Here is a 16,755-nt window from a genome sequence, read left to right as displayed (position 1 = left end):
CCACGCTTCTTTAGCGTAACCTCGCGTGGTGCACGCGCGACCCGAAGACGCCTGCAGAGGCTTGGCACATCTTTTGCGAATCACGACTGTCCACCAACCTCTCCACTCGCGCACCATGAACAACTCGCAATTCAGGCGGCTGTTAGTCGAAACTCCAAAGCCTCAAGATGATAACAAGGGCAAGTCACCTGCAGCGGCAACGCCGAGGGCAGTGCTGGGCGCGCGCAAGCACTCGAGCATACCAATGACACCGTAAGTCTTTCCCACAGTGTCTCGCGCAGGACTGATGCTAACAGATATGCAGTCGCCAGGTAGGCAAGGGCTCAATCCAATCAGATTTTGCGCGCCAACTCGCCGAGCGCAACGCGAAGAACAACCCACAGAAGAAGGCCAGGAACATCGTGCCTAAAGGAACGAAGCTCGCCGCAGGCTACACCGACCGCACGAAGGCGTACACAGACGAGGAAGACAATGAGATCGCCAAACGCGTCAAGAACCTCGAGGAGTCTATGAAGAAGGGCGAGATCGATCGCGAGACGTTCGAGAAGCTCGTGCAAGAAATCACGGGCGGCGATGTCGGGACTACGCATTTAGTGAAGGGTCTGGACAGAAAGCTGCTCGAGAGAGTAAGGCGAGGCGAGGATGTTCTAGGTGGCCAGGATAAGAAAGAAGAAGAAAAGGAGGAGGAAGAGACTGAAGAGGTACCCGAGGTGGAAGACGCATTCGATGAGCTGGCAGAGGCAGATGTCGGTCCCATCACACGCGAGAAGGCTGAGAAGAAGGGCGAGAAGATGACTGGCCCGCGTCCTGTCGCTGGCGTCAAGAGGAGTCGCAATGATATCTTGAAGGACCTGAAGAGACAACGCGAAGAGGCAGCAGCAGCTGCTGCGGCAGAGCACGAGAAGAGGTTTCCCACCCTAGGACCAGGCTTTCGCAAGATCAACGCCCAGGGAGACACACGCATAGAGACCGACGAGAAGGGTCGTGAGGTGCTGATCATCACCGGTCCAGATGGCAAGGAGAAGAGAAAGGTCAAGAAGCAGAAGGTCGAGGAACCAGCGCCCGAGGTGCGTCACGATCTGGACGATGTGAACAAACCAATCAACATGCACAACCTCCCTGCGCCGAAGAAGGAAGAGTCAGAGGACGAGGACATATTCGCAGGGGTGGGATCGAATTACAACCCGCTTGCAAACTTCGACGATTCAGACGATGATTCGGATGAAGAGACAGCGAAGCCAGAGCCTTCCGTACCTAAGGCCGATGCCGCGGATTCACAATCAGAAGGTGAAGTATCTCCAGAAGCAGAGGAAGACGTTCCAGCGAAACCCAAAGACACCGCGCCCGCAGCGCCCGCAAAACGAGATTACTTCGCAACCACAGCCCGCTCGACCTCCACAGCAGAGCCCTCCGACCTCTCCGCCGCCGACGCCACCGTACGCGCCGCCCTCGCCAAAGTCCGCAACCTCGACGAAAACTCCACACTCCTCCAAAACCTCGGATCCACCGACCCCAACGACCCTGCATCGAAAGAAGCGCGACTCAAGAAACGTGCTGCTGAGCTCGCAGCGTCGGACCGCGACATGGAAGACATGGACATGGGTTTCGGTGCCTCGCGATTCGATGACGCGGAGGAGATGGAGCGGGAAGGGGAGAAAGTCAAGTTCAGTCAATGGAAAGGACTGGGTGCTGAAGGGGACGATGAGGATGGTGAGGAGGGGGGTAAAGGGCCGAAGAAGCAGAGGAAGCGGGGTGGCAAGAAGAGGAAGGGTGATAAGAACAATGCGGATGATGTGTTGAATGTTATGGAGAGGCAGAAGGAGAAGAAGGAGAAGACTAAGACGCTTGGTTGAGGGACTGACGCTTCAGGTCAAACATTATCACATTTAGGAGACTATGGGTTCAAGCACCAGCCGGGACAACATACTCCCTCTCCCCCTCCGTACTAAACAACACCACCACAGACCTTTCATCCAACCCCAACTCCCTCTTCATCTTCACATCCCCACACACCTTCTTCAACGCCGTCATCGTCGCAGCTCCACATGGCCCGTTCTTTATTTCCTGGGTGTGCAGATACCGCAAGTCGTTGTGGACGTCAATATCTCTTACAGTAACACTAACATCCACGCCCTTCCTCAACACCTCCCACGCCGTCGTAGACGTCGTACCACAATTCATCCCATTGCAGATTGTATGGCCCGTTTGGATGGGCGTGATCTTGCCTTTCTCCAGACTCGTCTTGAGGCTGGCTGCTGTATCTGGTTCGACGGTTATGATGGTCGCAGGTTGGACAAGGGAGGAGGCTTTGTAGTGCATAGTGACGGCTTGGGCCCAGGAACCTACGCCCACGGCGGCGATGGCGTGGGTTAGGGGGTTGATATCCATGTCTTTGAGCTGCTTGTCGGTTTCGGTGAGCATGGTTATGTAGCCTTCCACCACCCACTGTGTATATGTTAGTTTCCACGACGCATGCATGTAAAGAGTTTTAGTATGGGGTCGTAGATTACCTCAGGTATCTCATCATACCCCTCCCAGCTCACATCCATGACCAACATCCCCCCTTTCTCTGCTTCTTCCTTCGCTTTCAAGATGGAGAAGTCGTAATCGCCATCCACGACTATCACCGTCGCGCCTTCACTCCTAATCTTCTCCTGCGTCGCTTCATCCATGAAATCAGGCACAAAGATGATAGCTTTGACACCCAAATACTTCGCCATTCGTGAAACTGCCCTACCCCAATTCCCTTCCGTACACGTCACCAACTCCACCCCTTCCTTCCTCGCCGCCGCACCCAATTCATCCAGCGTAGCAGTGATAGGTAGGGAACATTTCTTGGTTAGAGCGACGTGGATGGCCCATGATGCGCCGAGGATTTTGAAGGCGGGGAGACCGAGACGCGTGGACTCGTCTTTTAGGAGGACGTGACCTAGGCCGAGTTGTTGGGCGAGGTCTGGAAGTGGGATTAGAGGGGTGATGGCATAGTCGGGGAGGCTGCGGTGGAAGGGCTCGACGGAGGGGTTGGTGGAGGGGCCGGTGTGTTGCCAGGTTGAGGCGGAGGGGTTGTGGAACATGATGGATAGGGTGGGGAATATGTGTTGACGGGGTTGATATCTAAGATAAAGGCAATGTGATATTTAAATGTTCATTTGGAGTGAAGCCGATCGGAAGACGAGATGCTCGTCTTCCACTTTGGGAGATACTGGTTCTATGTGCATCGCAAGACCCATGGATCGTTCGCAGGGCGTGTCAGGCGTCTATATCATTCACGCATGCAGACTACTGTACATTACTGCAAGCCACCACGAATGCCATGCGCGTCTCCTCCGACGGAAAACGCTCAAGGTGGAGAAGGCTGATCGTGGGGGATGTGGGACCGCGCAGGGTCTCACTGGCTACGTCACCCCCGAGGTCTTTCTTACGCAGCTGCCTTCGCGTCTGTTTCACAGCAAACCTCAGCACCACGACAAGGACTACCACAATGTCACAGCAAGGAGTGCATACGGCGTTGGGGAATATACCGAGAGTGGTGGTGCGTCCGACTGTGGATAATGTTGTAGCGTCAACGTATCTTGTCAAGGTATTTGAAGTCATTCTGCTGTTGTTGCGCATGTGCTAACAGTCAACAGGGCATCGTCTTCTTCCTCGCGCACCCGTTCCTATACCCTCTCCTCAAAGCGCGACTACTACCGGCAGTCCTTCTCAGCCTCTTTGTGCTCATAAACCTCTTCGTATGGACGTTGTTGCCTCAAGTCCTCTTTCTCAAGATATTCCACACGGCGGGTAGTGCCTGGGTCAACGCCGTGTTTCTGGTCTTGGGAGAGGGAGCTGCGATAGTAGCATTGCTATTCGAGTCTTTCCTAGTGGTACGCATACCTCACTGCACGCTACACACGGGTGCTGACACTGTCTAGGATGAGTCGCAAGTCGATGTGTTCGACGCCGTCCTCATCTATAAAGGCTACGAAGACCTCGTTCGCAAACACCGACCCGTCACTGAAGATGCGCTGAATGACCCCGTCCGCCGACTCGGCAAGCCTACACGCTCTTCTGTCTACGCGCCCTTCTCCTTCCGCCAGATCGCCGAGTTCGTTATCCTGCTGCCTGTGAACTTTATACCATACGTTGGGGTGCCGATATTCCTTTTGCTGACGGGCTATCGCGCGGGTCCGTTCCAGCATTGGCGATACTTTCAGCTTTTGGGCTACGACAAGAAACAGAGGAATCTCGCCATCAAGAAGAGAAGGTGGCAATACACCTGGTATGTCTTGTGCATATGGTCATCGTGACGCGACTAACCAATATCCAGGTACGGCACCGTCTATCTCATGCTGCAATATGTACCGCCGCTTAGCATGTTCTTCCTCATGACAGCACCAGCAAGCTCGGCGTTGTGGGCCGCGGACCTGGAGAAAGCGCGGAGGGAGCAGGAGGCGAACCTGGCTGAGGCGCCGCAGTACACGGACGAGCCAGACACCGCTGTATGATAGCGTTATCTAGTTGGTCGGAATACACCGCGTTGCAAGACAGCACAGCATTTGTGTTTGGGATCATCTGAGGACCTGAGCGATAGCTTGCTAGCCCGAGTGCTGAGGTCATGGAAGCTGGACGCGCGTGATCACGGGGTAGCCTTCGCGCTCGAAGCCCACCGTATCTTGATTTGTGCATACAACAAGACACGTGAGATATGTCGCGCAAATGCGCGACAGCTAATCAACCAAGTTCCATCCGATTAAAGTGGCTGGCATAGCACTATGCAGACCTCGGTTCTGGTTGTCTGGGGCATGCGGATGCGCCTGGCGCAGGTACGCATCCTCGAACAGGGAACGTGTCACGCTAGTAGCACTGTCGGCCAGGCAGCACTGACGTTCGTCATTCGCCCGCCGCGCCTTCCCCAGCCCCATAGATAGCTCCAGCTTGAGCTCCATCCCCAACACACCACTCTCTCCTCCATCTCTCCCTCCCCACCCGTCATCCCATCTCCCATCCATCTATTCTTCTTCCATACCCCATCCGTCTCCATTAAACGTCCGCAATCATGAAGACGGCGGTGCTCCTCGCAGCAGCCACTTCGGCCTCTGCGGCTGTCTACAAGACGCCGCTCAAGAAGGTCTCTCTATCTGAGCAGCTGGTAAGCCATCGTCGCTTTCGGATGCGCGAGATCGCAGTCTAACCACGAGCAGGAATTTGCCAACATCGAGACCCAAATGGCTGGCCTCAAGCAGAAGTACTCCCAGCAGCACATGACCGGCCTCAAGGCCCAGTCGCACATGGAGGCTGCCCTCAAGGCGCCCTACATCGCCGATGGCACCCACCCCGTGCCCGTCAGCAACTTCCTGAACGCGCAATGTACGTCTCCGAAGCTCCGCGCGCTCCGCAGCATCGTGTGGCGAAAGCTAACAGGCCCCAGACTTCTCTGAGATCTCTCTCGGAACTCCTCCCCAGACCTTCAAGGTCGTTCTCGACACGGGAAGCTCCAACCTCTGGGTCCCATCGCAGAGCTGCAACTCGATTGCCTGCTACCTTCACACCAAGTACGACTCTTCGGCGTCGTCGACCTACAAGAAGAACGGCACCGAGTTCGAGATCCGCTACGGATCCGGCTCGCTCAGCGGCTTCGTCTCTCAGGATGTCTTCCAGATTGGCGACCTCAAGGTCAAGCACCAGGACTTCGCCGAGGCCACCTCCGAGCCTGGTCTCGCCTTTGCCTTCGGCAGGTTTGATGGTATCATGGGTCTTGGCTACGACACTATCAGTGTCAAGGGCATAGTCCCTCCCTTCTACAACATGCTCGAGCAGGGTCTCTTGGACGAGCCCGTTTTCGCCTTCTACCTCGGCGACACCAACGAGGGCCAGGAGTCCGAGGCTACCTTCGGTGGCATCGATGAGAGCCACTACACTGGCAAGATGGTCAAGCTTCCCCTCAGGCGCAAGGCCTACTGGGAGGTCGACCTCGATGCGATCACCTTCGGCAAGGAGACTGCTGAGATGGACAATACTGGTGTCATTCTTGACACCGGTACATCTCTGATCGCTCTTCCCTCCACCATCGCCGAGCTTCTGAACAAGGAGATCGGTGCCAAGAAGGGCTTCAACGGCCAGTACTCTGTTGAGTGTGACAAGCGTGACAGTCTGCCCGACCTCACCTTCACCCTCACCGGCCACAACTTCACCATCAGCGCTTTCGACTACATTCTCGAGGTCCAGGGATCCTGCATCTCTGCCTTCATGGGCATGGACTTCCCCGAGCCAGTAGGACCTCTTGCTATTCTCGGTGACGCCTTCCTCAGGAAGTGGTACTCCGTATACGACCTTGGTAACTCGGCTGTCGGCCTTGCCAAGTCCAAGTAAGCTTCTGCCTTCTATGTCGCGCAATTACGGATATCATACAACTCAGGAACGTCATGGAAATGATGACGGCGTTTGGATCAAATTGTAGTTAGGTTTAATGACTTGGGTATTCGGTCTGTACAAGAGTACATCAGCCAATGAGAAGGATAAAGAATGACTGTGCCGTTTGCATGTGACGTTGCCAATACTTGTGTTCAGTATGGCTGGCTACAGTCGAGTTGCCATGTCTCTGTCTGTCTGCGCCTTGTTGAAGGACCTGGCTGTCAACTCGTGGACTATTATAGTTCACGTTAGCGGACGGCAGCGCCGTGGGCTGGCGTTTACACGTGCACCTATCGATAAGTCTGACCAATGACGTCTGTAGACTGCCCCAACGGACCTGGAGGCTTGCAGCTCGCAACCTAGAAGCATGTGGGATGATAACGGATTTGAGAGAGTCGTACACAATAATACGCTGCATGTCACACTCCACAGTTACCGGTCGCAGTCGTTGCCTGCAGGTGTGCGTGGGTAACCTTATCATGTCACGCTAGTAGGTACCCCGGGCGATCTCGTGGCTGATGAGCGTGCCTGCGCAGCTACAAGTCATTCACTCAACGCTCCAATATGTGACCTTTAACGATCTTCCCAACTGCCCTGCAGCGAACGATACATTTTCAGATAGCAACTCGCAATACACGTCCGAGTCCACTTCGTTGCTTTGACCAACCGTGGTTAATACGCCAGCACATCCGCGAGCAACCTTGACGATCCAATAACTGTTGAGTACAGGCGCACGACGCCCCAACCCACGATGGCGTCCCAAGACAGAGGCAGGGACAGGATGGGTCGCCGAATGAGCAGAAAGCGAAAAGATTCAAGAAGAGAAACGCGAGGCGTGTCTATGGACGTACCGGAGCGCTTCCGCGATGGGGACGATGCACAGGAGGATGTCACGGCGCCGAAGCGGAACAATACCATGTCGATGAACCAGTCGCTCTTCTCCATGATAACCCGCGCTGGCCAACAGTCGCAGACGGACCTGGGCACGATGCAAGAAGTCGACTCCGGCGATAGCGACGACGGAGGCAAGCAGAAGGCAACCTACCGCAACCTCGACGGCGCAGCACGACTAAGTCGCTTGAGCTCAGCCAACGACTTCCAGAGTCAGGCTGGAGACTTGGATGGGCCAACGGTAGGGAAGGGAAAGCACAGGCGCACACTATCCGAGAACAAACTATTGCGCTCCTTGCCGAAGTTGAAGCTCTCCAGCCGGAAGGAAGCACGCTCCGACAGCCGCCGCGCCGATCAGATGTCCTCCTCCCAGTTTCTCCCCCCGAAACCGTCACCCGATGACCTTCCGACCCCGCCGAGCGACCCGCTGCCGAAGACCAAGGACAAGACCAAGATCGCGGCTGGCGAGGATACACAAGTAGACAAAGGGAGGAGCTCGGGTCGAAGAAGTAGACATGGGAGCTCCGCCGGGCTTGCTAAGAGCAAAGCCCCCGTCACGCTTGCTCAGAGGATACAGCAAATATTCGAATTTGAAGAGGTGGAGGAAGTCATATCCGAGTATCCATGCTGGCTGCTCCAAAGCATCCTGCTGCAAGGGTACATGTACATTACCCAGAAGCACATCTGCTTCTACGCCTATATACCCAAGAAACATGTAAGCATCTACTGCCCCGCAGTCAACATGATATGCTAACCCTCGAAGCACGACGTCAGCAAAACAGGCTACCTCGCCAAGCGCGGCCGTTCAAAGTTCAACCGCTACTGGTTTGTCCTCCGCGGCGACGTCCTCGCATACTACACCAACCCCACCGAACTCTACTTTCCCCGCAATCGAATCAACTTGCAATACGCCATATCCGCTGAAGTCCTCGAGTCCACAAAGAAGGGAGAAGAAGAGACTAGCTTTACCATCACTACGGATGAGCGAAAGTATCTGTTCAAAGCTGACAGTGCGGCGAGTGCCAAGGAGTGGGCAAGGAGTATCCAGAAGGTCATATTCCGAACGCATAATGAGGGCAATAGCGTCAAGATTAGCTTGCCGATTCAGAATGTGCTGGAGATTGAGGAGAGCAGTATTCTGGATTTGGCGAATACGGTTAAGGTGAGGGTTATTGATAATGATGAGACGTTTGCTATTGATGAGGTATGTGGTGTTCTAAATCATATGTATCGGATCTTTGCTAACTCTGGTAGTACTTCTTCTCGTTCTTCAATCAGGGACAAGACGCGCTCAACGTTCTACGCATCATGATTAATGACAATGAGCACCACCAGGCCTTGCAGCAAGGTGGTGACGGCGAGGCATCTACGCGAACCGGTCAACGCGAATCTGTAGCATCGCCAACTACCACTGCTGAGACGCCACATATACAAGAAAACGTTCGCGCCACGCTTTCGCCTTTGCAGGTACCGCATGCAGCAAGGTCGAGCATAAGCGATGTATCTGCTCGGTCTAGCAATGATGCCAACAGGAGGAGCTGGGACGTGCGACGTAGCGTGGACGCGAGCCGCACCTTTCGACGGCCGAGCGGCGAGGCACGAAGACCAAGTAATGAAGCGCGACGAAGCTTCAGTGGTAGAGGTCGTCCAGGAGACCGAACTCCTCTGTCGCCTAGAGGAGCGGATTCTGAGTCAGCCAACCTTTCACTCGATCGGGGTACCGAGTCGTCGGTCGCCATACAATCCATGGACGAAAGCAGCGCTTCTGCCTCTCAAATACTGGACCGCTCTGACTTATTCCGTGGTCCCGCCAATCACGCAATCAACGCGCCTTTACACAAGCTAGACACTCAAACCAGAGATTCACAGGACACAGCGCGTTCGGGTCAACCGAAATCCGCAAACACTGCGAATCGCTCAAAGCAACCCCAAACACCGACAGGCGCGCCTGATCTGGAAGACGATACTGACACTAGCGCCCAACCTCGCCTATCAGGGTCCTCCTCCGCTCTACAGGATCTCGCCTCCTACCCGCTTCAGAAGGCGTCGGGCCTAGCGGGATTCTTCAGGACCCGCTCGAAGAAGATGGGTAATCTACTCGCGACAGAATCCATGGGTTACTACGAGAAGGTGTCTGGTATGCTCGCAGGCGGGCGAAAGCATTATACCACTGCCGACGGACTGGAAACTGGAGATCAGGTTCATGGGTTCGAGGACGACGAGGACGCGGCGAAGGCGGCGGAAAACTTTCAAAACCACTTCGCCTTCCCTGACACCGAGGTGTTGCAGTCGTCGTTTTTTGCGTCGCTGCAGCGCGTCCTACCAAACTATGGCAAGATTTATATCAGCGGGAACTACTTTTGTTTCCGCGGCCTGCTGCCTACGTCCAAGACCAAGGTTATTATCCCCATGCGGGATATCGAGAATGTCAACAAGGAAAAGGGCTTCCGACTGGGCTACCATGGTCTTGCCGTCGTCATCAAGGGCCACGAAGAGCTCTTCTTCGAGTTCTCAAAGGCCGAGTATCGCGATGAATGTGCCATCATGGTGCACCGCGTTCTGGAGAACAACAGGTACCTCGAAGATGAGGATTCGTCTTCTTCGGGCGTCGACAGTGAGGACGAGGCTGCAAAGGCGGAGCATGACCTGCTTCAACAGGCTCGCGACCATACCGACACAGACAAGAAGGTGGATGTATCGGAAGTCGTGCGCGCTGCGGAGCGCGATCGTATTCCCCTCGTATTCGACGACCCTCTTGCCTCTATCATCGATTTCAAGCCCGCGGAGGCGCTGAATATTGTTTGCCTTACCATCGGATCTCGAGGCGACGTGCAGCCCTACATTGCGTTATGCAAAGAGCTAATCAAGGAGGGACACAAGGCGCGTATCGCGACTCACGCCGAATTCGAGCCCTGGGTGCGAAAGCATGGTATCGACTTCGCGGTCGTCGACGGCAACCCAGCCGAGCTCATGCGGATATGTGTCGAGCACGGCATGTTTACAGTCGGCTTCCTGAGAGAGGCCAACGCCAAGTTCCGCGGATGGCTCGATGACGTGTGTAGTTCTGCCTGGCGGGCATGTCAAGGTGCAGACCTGATTATCGAGAGCCCGAGCACCATGGCTGGAATCCACATCGCAGAGGCTCTAGAGGTCCCGTACTTCCGCGCCTTCACGATGCCATGGACGCGCACGCGAACGTACCCGCACGCATTCGCTGTCATGGAGAACAAGCAGGGCGGCAGTTACAATCAATTCACGTACGGAATCTTCGACAAGATGTTCTGGCTAGCAATCTCCGGCCAGATCAACGCCTGGCGACGACGCGAGCTGGGACTTCCAGCCACGACCATGCGTAAGATGCAGGCGCACACGCGCCCCTTTCTGTACAACTTCAGTCCTCACGTCGTACCGCCACCCTGGGACTGGCCCGACTGGGTCCGTGTCACCGGATACTGGTTCCTCGACGAGAGCGAGGGCTACGAACCTCCCGCTGACCTAACTGCCTTCATCAAGAAAGCGCGCGACGACGGCAAGAAACTCGTCTACGTAGGCTTCGGTTCCATCGTCATCGACGACCCCGCCGCCCTCACAAAAACAGTCGTAGACTCCGTCCTCAAAGCCGACGTCCGCTGCGTCCTCTCCAAAGGCTGGTCCGATCGTCTCGAAACCAAAGACGCATCTAAACCTGAAATCCCCCTCCCGCCCGAAATCTTCCAGATTCAATCTGCGCCTCACGACTGGTTGTTCAAACAGATGGACGCGGCTGTGCACCATGGTGGGAGTGGGACTACAGGAGCTAGTCTGCGCGCTGGTATACCGACGATTATCAAACCGTTTTTTGGGGATCAGTTTTTCTTTGCACAACGCATTGAGGATCTTGATGTGGGAATCTGGCTCAAGAAGGTCAATACTAGTGTTTTTAGCCGTGCGCTTTGGGAGGTTACGAATAATCAAAGGTATATTGCCAAGGCTAAGGTTTTGGGGCAGAAGATTAGGAAGGTAAGCACACTCCTCCATCTCCATTTTCATACTACAGTTTTTCTAACGTATTTGTTTGACAGGACAACGGCACTCAAGTCGCCATCCAAACCATCTACCGCGAACTCGACCGCGCACGCACGCTTATCAAGACACAAGGCAAACAGCCCGGTTACGACGACGCCGACGCCACGGACGATGGGTTCGGCGGCGAAGACGACTGGACGATTGTTGAGGAGGGCGAGGAAGCTAGTCCTTATGTGGTCAAGGACCCTGTCGCGGGGATGGGACAGGATGCGTCGAGGATGGGGGGCGGCAGTTTGGTGTTGGGAAGTATGGTACTCAAAGCGAAGGGGAAGACGGCGAAGACGGCGAAGGGGGAGGAGTGAGTTGGGATTGAGGGGGTGAGGTTTCTTAGTCATTAATGTGTGTCAATGGGGTGCGGGTATGGGTTTGGGTATGGCGAAAGGCGTTCTGGGTCATGAGTGAGTTATAGAGTAGATTGCTAAGATACCACGCGGTTTTGATGTGTCTATGCGCACGTATCTTTTGGTTATGAGCGTTACGAGGCGTAGGTAATGGAATGAACAATTCTACATTTCCATGTGCAAAAGAAGTTTGGGTGTGTCCCAAGGTTGGAAGGTGTTCGATTGAGCTGCGCGGGGCTAACGTCGTGGCTGATGAGTGATTGTTGCCTGCATGTGCTGCAAAGCTGTAAGCTCTGTTCGACTGCGCAAGATCATGTTTGATAAATTGCGGGATTCTAGATGAAGATGGATGTACATGGTTGCTAAAATGTAGCCTAGGAGTTGTACCAGAGCGTGCAAGAGGGCTACACGGGTTTTTGGTGACTTAAGTTTCGACAACATGTATGAGTGTATGCAGCGAAAATATGTATTCATTAGTCGTCGGAGCGACAAAGATCCTGCAATGTCGCAGCCTAGTGTTCATGACAGTGAAGTGTTGATGGGTTGTGCGTACGTTCAGGGGCGCGCGATGGGTTGTCGCAGCCTGGCTGTGGTGCATAGATACTTGACGTGTCTTGACTCGCTAGTTCATAGATTATGGGGGGTTAGATAATTAACGAATACATTGTTGCTCATGTGCAGCCCAAAGACTCGAGCATTTTGTAGCCCTACCTAGGTTGTGTTCGCAACAGTGAAGTATCAGTATTCTACATGCTGCAAGTACTCTGGCTGTGTATAACTTGCTCATCGATCGATGTTGATGGGTTTTGTGATAGCGACGGAATACTACGTTAGCAGAGTGCAGCCTAGAGATTGTAGTGTTGAAGCGAATATGAGGGCTGCATGGGCTTTTGGTGAGTCAAAGCTGCGACGACATGTACTAATGTAAGCAGCAAGAGTATAGTACCATGAGTTCTAGGTGCTGCAAAGGTCGTGCATATAGCATAGTCGATTCATCTCCATACAAATCGTGGAATGTCGTAGCCTGATGTTCGCAACGGCCATGTCTTGGCATTCCTCGGGGCTTCAGACGCGTCTAGGCTGCCTATCCATGCACCATGCTAAGGTATTGCCATTGTAGAAAAAGCATTGCTTGCATCGGGCTCTGAGATTAGGCATCGTTGTACCTGTCGACGACTCGTAGATCCAGTCGTGATGACTGTTGACAGACGCGTCGTCTTGTTCGCAGAGAGAGCTCTTTGTCTTTGGTGGTGGCAGTCGCGCTAGTATGGTGGCTGAGAGGTATAAAGATGGCCGCCCCTCGCTCCAAATATTTGGGGCAAACCGAGCCGCGACGCCATACGTCAACCCCGGTCGCGCACACTCTCACCCACGCTCCCACCCCAACCAAGGAGAAAACTGAACACCTGGAGGCTACATCAGCTCCAAATCTTCTAATTCGCCTCTTCAATCCCAGTGTAGTCCTCCAATCTGATCAGTTCCCTCCTTGTATGAGACGCTCCGCCTAAAGCAAACTGAATGCGCCGAGCCGAAGCACAACGCGCCCACCATCACCACCACGTCGCCAGTCGCATGGGCTGCCTCACCACCTCGGAATGAAGATCGTTTCGCCCCGGGATCTCAGCTATCCCGTCACCGTCATCGACCTCCTCAAGAAACGCGACGATGATGTCCAGCGATCGGGGAAGCTCTTCAACTACAGCTATGACAGTCGCGTCACCGAGGGCGACAAATGGGGAGGCGAAAAGACGGTCATGAAGAAGTTCAGGGAGACGTTCGCCGCGAGCACAGAGGGAAAGATCACGCGATGGTTCATCAAGCCCGGCACCGTCATTGAACGATATGGGTAGGCCTACCGCGCGCTTGCTGCGCGCGCAATATGCTAACACGCCCACAGAACTCCACTCCTCGAGATTGAAGAGCCATGCACGCACGAAACACAGTTTGGCGGCCTCTGCGTCGACTGCGGCCGAGACATGACACAGGTCGACTACCTCACCAAGGAGCTCGACGTAGGACGCGCGACGGTCAACATGGCGCACGACAACACGGCGCTCCTCGTCAGTCACAAGGAGGCGGTGGCCGCGGAGGAGGACGCCAAGAAGCGCCTGTTGAGCGCGCGGAAGCTGACTCTCATTGTCGATTTGGACCAGACCGTCATCCACACCACCTGCGAGCGCACCATTGCCGAATGGAAAGCCGACCCCGAGAACCCGAACCACGATGCCGTCAAAGACGTACAGGGCTTCCAGTTGGCGGATGACAATGTCTCCAATGTGGCTGCAAACTGGTACTACGTCAAGATGCGCCCAGGTCTCAAGGACTTCTTCGACCGAGTCTCGAAGCTCTACGAGATGCACGTCTACACCATGGCCACCCGAGCATATGCGCAAGCCGTTGCGAAGATCATCGATCCCGAGCGCAAGTACTTTGGCGACCGCATCCTCAGTCGCGACGAGAACTACACAGACAAGCTGAAGAGCCTGACGCGACTCTTCTACCAGAACACGGCCATGTGCGTCATCATCGATGACAGAGCAGACGTCTGGCAATACAGCCCGCACCTCGTCCGCGTACCCGTATTCAACTTCTTCCCCGGCGCTGGAGATATCAATGCGAGTTTCCTACCTAAGCAGCAGGAGCTTGTGTCATTCGCAAAGGACAAATCGCCCCCGACCCCGAAGAAGGCCACGACTGAAGGAGCGACCACGAATGTCGTATCTGTCCCAGGCAAGCCGCTGGAGACAACGACCGACGCTACGAACGGCGATCTCAACGAGCTGGGACAGCAACTGATATCATTAGCGGCAACTGAAGACTTGGAGGAACAGGCCAAAGAGCAGGAGAAGCTCATCATCGCGCAACAAACAGAGCGGCCTCTACTGCAACAACAGCTCATGCAAGATAGGGAGGATGAAGAGACACCTGCCGAGGTTGACACCCGCGACTCACGACCGGTCGAACAACCCAAGGTCCGACACAGTATCCTCAACGATGACGACAGAGGGCTGGACGTCATCGAGCACAACCTCAACCTCGTCCACCGCACATTCTACGACGAATACAGGAAGGCCAAGAAGGTGCCAACAGGCGGTCGTGTGGCTGAGCTCAAGGGCGAGAAGAGCCCGAAGAAACGCTCCACAGAAGACGTCATTCCTGATGTTGCCGAGATTATGCCGCGTATCAAGAGCGAGGTGCTCGACGGCGCGGTGGTCGTCTTTTCTGGCATCATTCCGCTGGGTGTGGATGTCCTAACGTAAGTACTCGGCAATGAAGTTGCAGAGCGCAGCTAACCTTCATCAGCTCGGATTTCGCACTATGGATCGGAAGCTTTGGCGCTGAAGTCACCACCAACGTCACCCGGAGAACGACCCACGTAATCGCCAACCCTGATCGAAAGACGACCAAAGTAAAGCGAGCCGCCCGATACCCCTACATCAAAATCGTGAACCCCGAATGGATGTTCCAATGCTGCACCAGATGGGAGCATGTCGACGAGACACCCTACATAATCGAGACCGATGCGGCGGAGCGAGGTGGCTCACCCATCGCCGACCTCGAAGACGAAAGCATTGATGGAACAGGGGATGAAGCAGCTGATGCTTCCCCAGTAGTCGAAATGTCGAATGACGATTGGGCGCAACTCGACGATGAGCTAGCGGATTTCATGAACGAAACCGACACAGATGGCGGTAGCGAGTCAGACACCGACAGCGTCCGTTCAGATAACAGCACAGTATCAGATACCAAGCAACAAGCCAAGAAGAAGCGGAAACGCACCAATTCCACAGACGTTAGCGAGACCGAGAACGACGGTGAAAGCGATAGCAGCGTCAACAGCACCTCACGTCTCCAACGGCGGAAGAAACGTACCATGGAGCGCGTCACATCCCTCACGAACGTCGTTACCGCCGATAAATCCGGCCTACCCAGCCCGGAAACCACTGGCCCGGAAGAAGACCAAGGGGAAAACGACGTCGATGAGGAGGAGATGAAGAACCCGGAAGACTACGATGATGGTCTTGAGGCGGAGTTATTGGCGGGCTTTGGCGACGATAGCGATGGAGAGGACTAGTATTTGACATGGGCATGATTTCTTGATGTAACTGGGTATAAGACATGCATAGCGAGGAGTTTGGCTATTGGGCGTTTATCATATCTGGTAAGTTTGTGGGACACCCTTGAGCCTACGTTGACGTTGGGTCACGTGGTTTGCATGTATACAATTTGATGCAGGCTGCGGACCTGTTCATGGTCACCTAGTTTGCATGTGTACAATACAATGTAGGCGGCAGACCTGTTCATGTTTTTTTTGTATGAGGTGCTTTCGTGACTTGACACGCGACACGGTCGGGTATTATATGTGGTGGCGACTGTGGTGGCGGAGCACTCAGTCATATCAACACACGACATACCAACACGACAATGGGAAGAGATTATCACTCCCTCAAGACACGCCAAGCGCCTCATTGGCGCTCTCAGCTACACCGAGTTGAGCTTCTCTCATGATGTTCGCCTTGCACAGCCCTGCTCCGCCACGGGTTGATCGACCGGGTAAATTAAAGCATGTATGCATCCATCACCATCGCTTAGAAGGAGTTGAGAAGGAATTAAGCATGTTGGGGTACTTAAGCTTTTGGGAGTACCGCTTGTTTTGGGGGTCTGAATGTAGGAGCTTTGGAAGAGACAGTGCAGTACTCATCGCAACTATTTCGCCGTACCTCTACTAAGATCTGTTTACCTACCTACCTACAGTCTTGACACCAAAACCCACTACCAAACTCACCTCTACGCGCCTCCCGTCCTATCACATCACATCACAGCAACAACCCTCCACCTCCCACATCCCCTTCCAACGCTCTCCAAAATGGGCTGCATGACCTCCTCCCTCTCGCCCAAAAACCCTCACTCTGAGCAATGGGCTGCGCCCGCCGACAACACCAACGCGAATCCCTCGACGACTGGACAGAATCCAGATGACGATGAAGAGGGCCCACGCAAATACGATCCTGCGGCTGCGGGGAGGGAGATGGCTAAGACGGGGAGGACGGCGGGTGGGATGGGG

The 16,755-nt window shown here is 54.6% G+C and overlaps 6 protein-coding genes across 6 annotated transcripts; 5 read left to right on the top strand and 1 right to left on the bottom strand.

Annotated features, from left to right (window-relative positions):
- BKA58DRAFT_68559 (uncharacterized protein) lies at positions 1–2,155 on the top strand. Its single transcript, XM_046175724.1, has 2 exons — positions 1–252; positions 305–2,155. The coding sequence occupies exons 1-2, from the start codon at positions 116–118 to the stop codon at positions 1,851–1,853; spliced, it is 1,686 nt and encodes a 561-aa protein (XP_046019949.1). The 5' UTR covers positions 1–115; the 3' UTR covers positions 1,854–2,155.
- BKA58DRAFT_68555 (tryptophan synthase beta subunit-like PLP-dependent enzyme) lies at positions 1,878–3,176 on the bottom strand. The gene is made up of 2 exons (XM_046175723.1): positions 2,511–3,176; positions 1,878–2,445 (listed from the first exon to the last, which is right to left on the bottom strand). The coding sequence occupies exons 1-2, from the start codon at positions 3,072–3,074 to the stop codon at positions 1,903–1,905; spliced, it is 1,107 nt and encodes a 368-aa protein (XP_046019948.1). The 5' UTR covers positions 3,075–3,176; the 3' UTR covers positions 1,878–1,902.
- A 305-nt stretch (positions 3,177–3,481) lies between these two features.
- Positions 3,482–4,487, top strand: BKA58DRAFT_326234 (uncharacterized protein; the record flags this gene model as incomplete). Its single annotated transcript, XM_046168049.1, has 4 exons — positions 3,482–3,580; positions 3,630–3,866; positions 3,915–4,261; positions 4,310–4,487. 4 exons carry the CDS (start codon positions 3,482–3,484, stop codon positions 4,485–4,487), a joined length of 861 nt encoding a protein of 286 aa, XP_046019947.1.
- A 443-nt stretch (positions 4,488–4,930) lies between these two features.
- BKA58DRAFT_394947 (vacuolar protease A precursor) lies at positions 4,931–6,524 on the top strand. Its single transcript, XM_046171235.1, has 3 exons — positions 4,931–5,131; positions 5,184–5,349; positions 5,411–6,524. The coding sequence occupies exons 1-3, from the start codon at positions 5,039–5,041 to the stop codon at positions 6,349–6,351; spliced, it is 1,200 nt and encodes a 399-aa protein (XP_046019946.1). The 5' UTR covers positions 4,931–5,038; the 3' UTR covers positions 6,352–6,524.
- Positions 6,525–7,144: 620 nt separating this feature from the next.
- On the top strand, positions 7,145–11,651 carry BKA58DRAFT_326279 (uncharacterized protein; the record flags this gene model as incomplete). Its single annotated transcript, XM_046168051.1, has 4 exons — positions 7,145–7,999; positions 8,048–8,488; positions 8,539–11,283; positions 11,346–11,651. The coding sequence occupies 4 exons, from the start codon at positions 7,145–7,147 to the stop codon at positions 11,649–11,651; spliced, it is 4,347 nt and encodes a 1,448-aa protein (XP_046019945.1).
- Positions 11,652–13,018: 1,367 nt separating this feature from the next.
- BKA58DRAFT_348572 (uncharacterized protein) lies at positions 13,019–16,031 on the top strand. The gene is made up of 3 exons (XM_046168476.1): positions 13,019–13,536; positions 13,588–14,946; positions 14,994–16,031. The coding sequence occupies exons 1-3, from the start codon at positions 13,286–13,288 to the stop codon at positions 15,763–15,765; spliced, it is 2,382 nt and encodes a 793-aa protein (XP_046019944.1). The 5' UTR covers positions 13,019–13,285; the 3' UTR covers positions 15,766–16,031.
- The last annotated feature ends 724 nt before the right edge of the window (positions 16,032–16,755 follow it).

Source organism: Alternaria rosae, assembly GCF_020736505.1.
Source record: "Alternaria rosae strain MPI-PUGE-AT-0040 chromosome Unknown BKA58scaffold_14, whole genome shotgun sequence".
Classification (NCBI taxonomy): domain Eukaryota; kingdom Fungi; phylum Ascomycota; class Dothideomycetes; order Pleosporales; family Pleosporaceae; genus Alternaria; species Alternaria rosae.
The sequence above is the reverse complement of the archived record's forward strand: the minus strand, read 5'-3'. Positions and strand labels throughout refer to the sequence as shown.

Bases quoted from the DNA above. Each gene is read 5' to 3' on its own strand.
- BKA58DRAFT_68559 (XM_046175724.1), top strand. From the start codon at position 116: ATGAACAACTCGCAATTCAGGCGGCTGTTAGTCGAAACTCCAAAGCCT. The intron at 253-304 runs GTAAGTCTTTCC...ACAGATATGCAG, and splicing joins TCGAGCATACCAATGACACC to TCGCCAGGTAGGCAAGGGCT.
- BKA58DRAFT_394947 (XM_046171235.1), top strand. From the start codon at position 5,039: ATGAAGACGGCGGTGCTCCTCGCAGCAGCCACTTCGGCCTCTGCGGCT. The intron at 5,132-5,183 runs GTAAGCCATCGT...AACCACGAGCAG, and splicing joins TCTCTCTATCTGAGCAGCTG to GAATTTGCCAACATCGAGAC. The intron at 5,350-5,410 runs GTACGTCTCCGA...AACAGGCCCCAG, and splicing joins CAACTTCCTGAACGCGCAAT to ACTTCTCTGAGATCTCTCTC.
- BKA58DRAFT_68555 (XM_046175723.1), bottom strand. From the start codon at position 3,074: ATGTTCCACAACCCCTCCGCCTCAACCTGGCAACACACCGGCCCCTCC. The intron at 2,446-2,510 runs GTAATCTACGAC...ACATATACACAG, and splicing joins GGTATGATGAGATACCTGAG to TGGGTGGTGGAAGGCTACAT.
- BKA58DRAFT_348572 (XM_046168476.1), top strand. From the start codon at position 13,286: ATGAAGATCGTTTCGCCCCGGGATCTCAGCTATCCCGTCACCGTCATC. The intron at 13,537-13,587 runs GTAGGCCTACCG...ACACGCCCACAG, and splicing joins ACCGTCATTGAACGATATGG to AACTCCACTCCTCGAGATTG. The intron at 14,947-14,993 runs GTAAGTACTCGG...AACCTTCATCAG, and splicing joins CTGGGTGTGGATGTCCTAAC to CTCGGATTTCGCACTATGGA.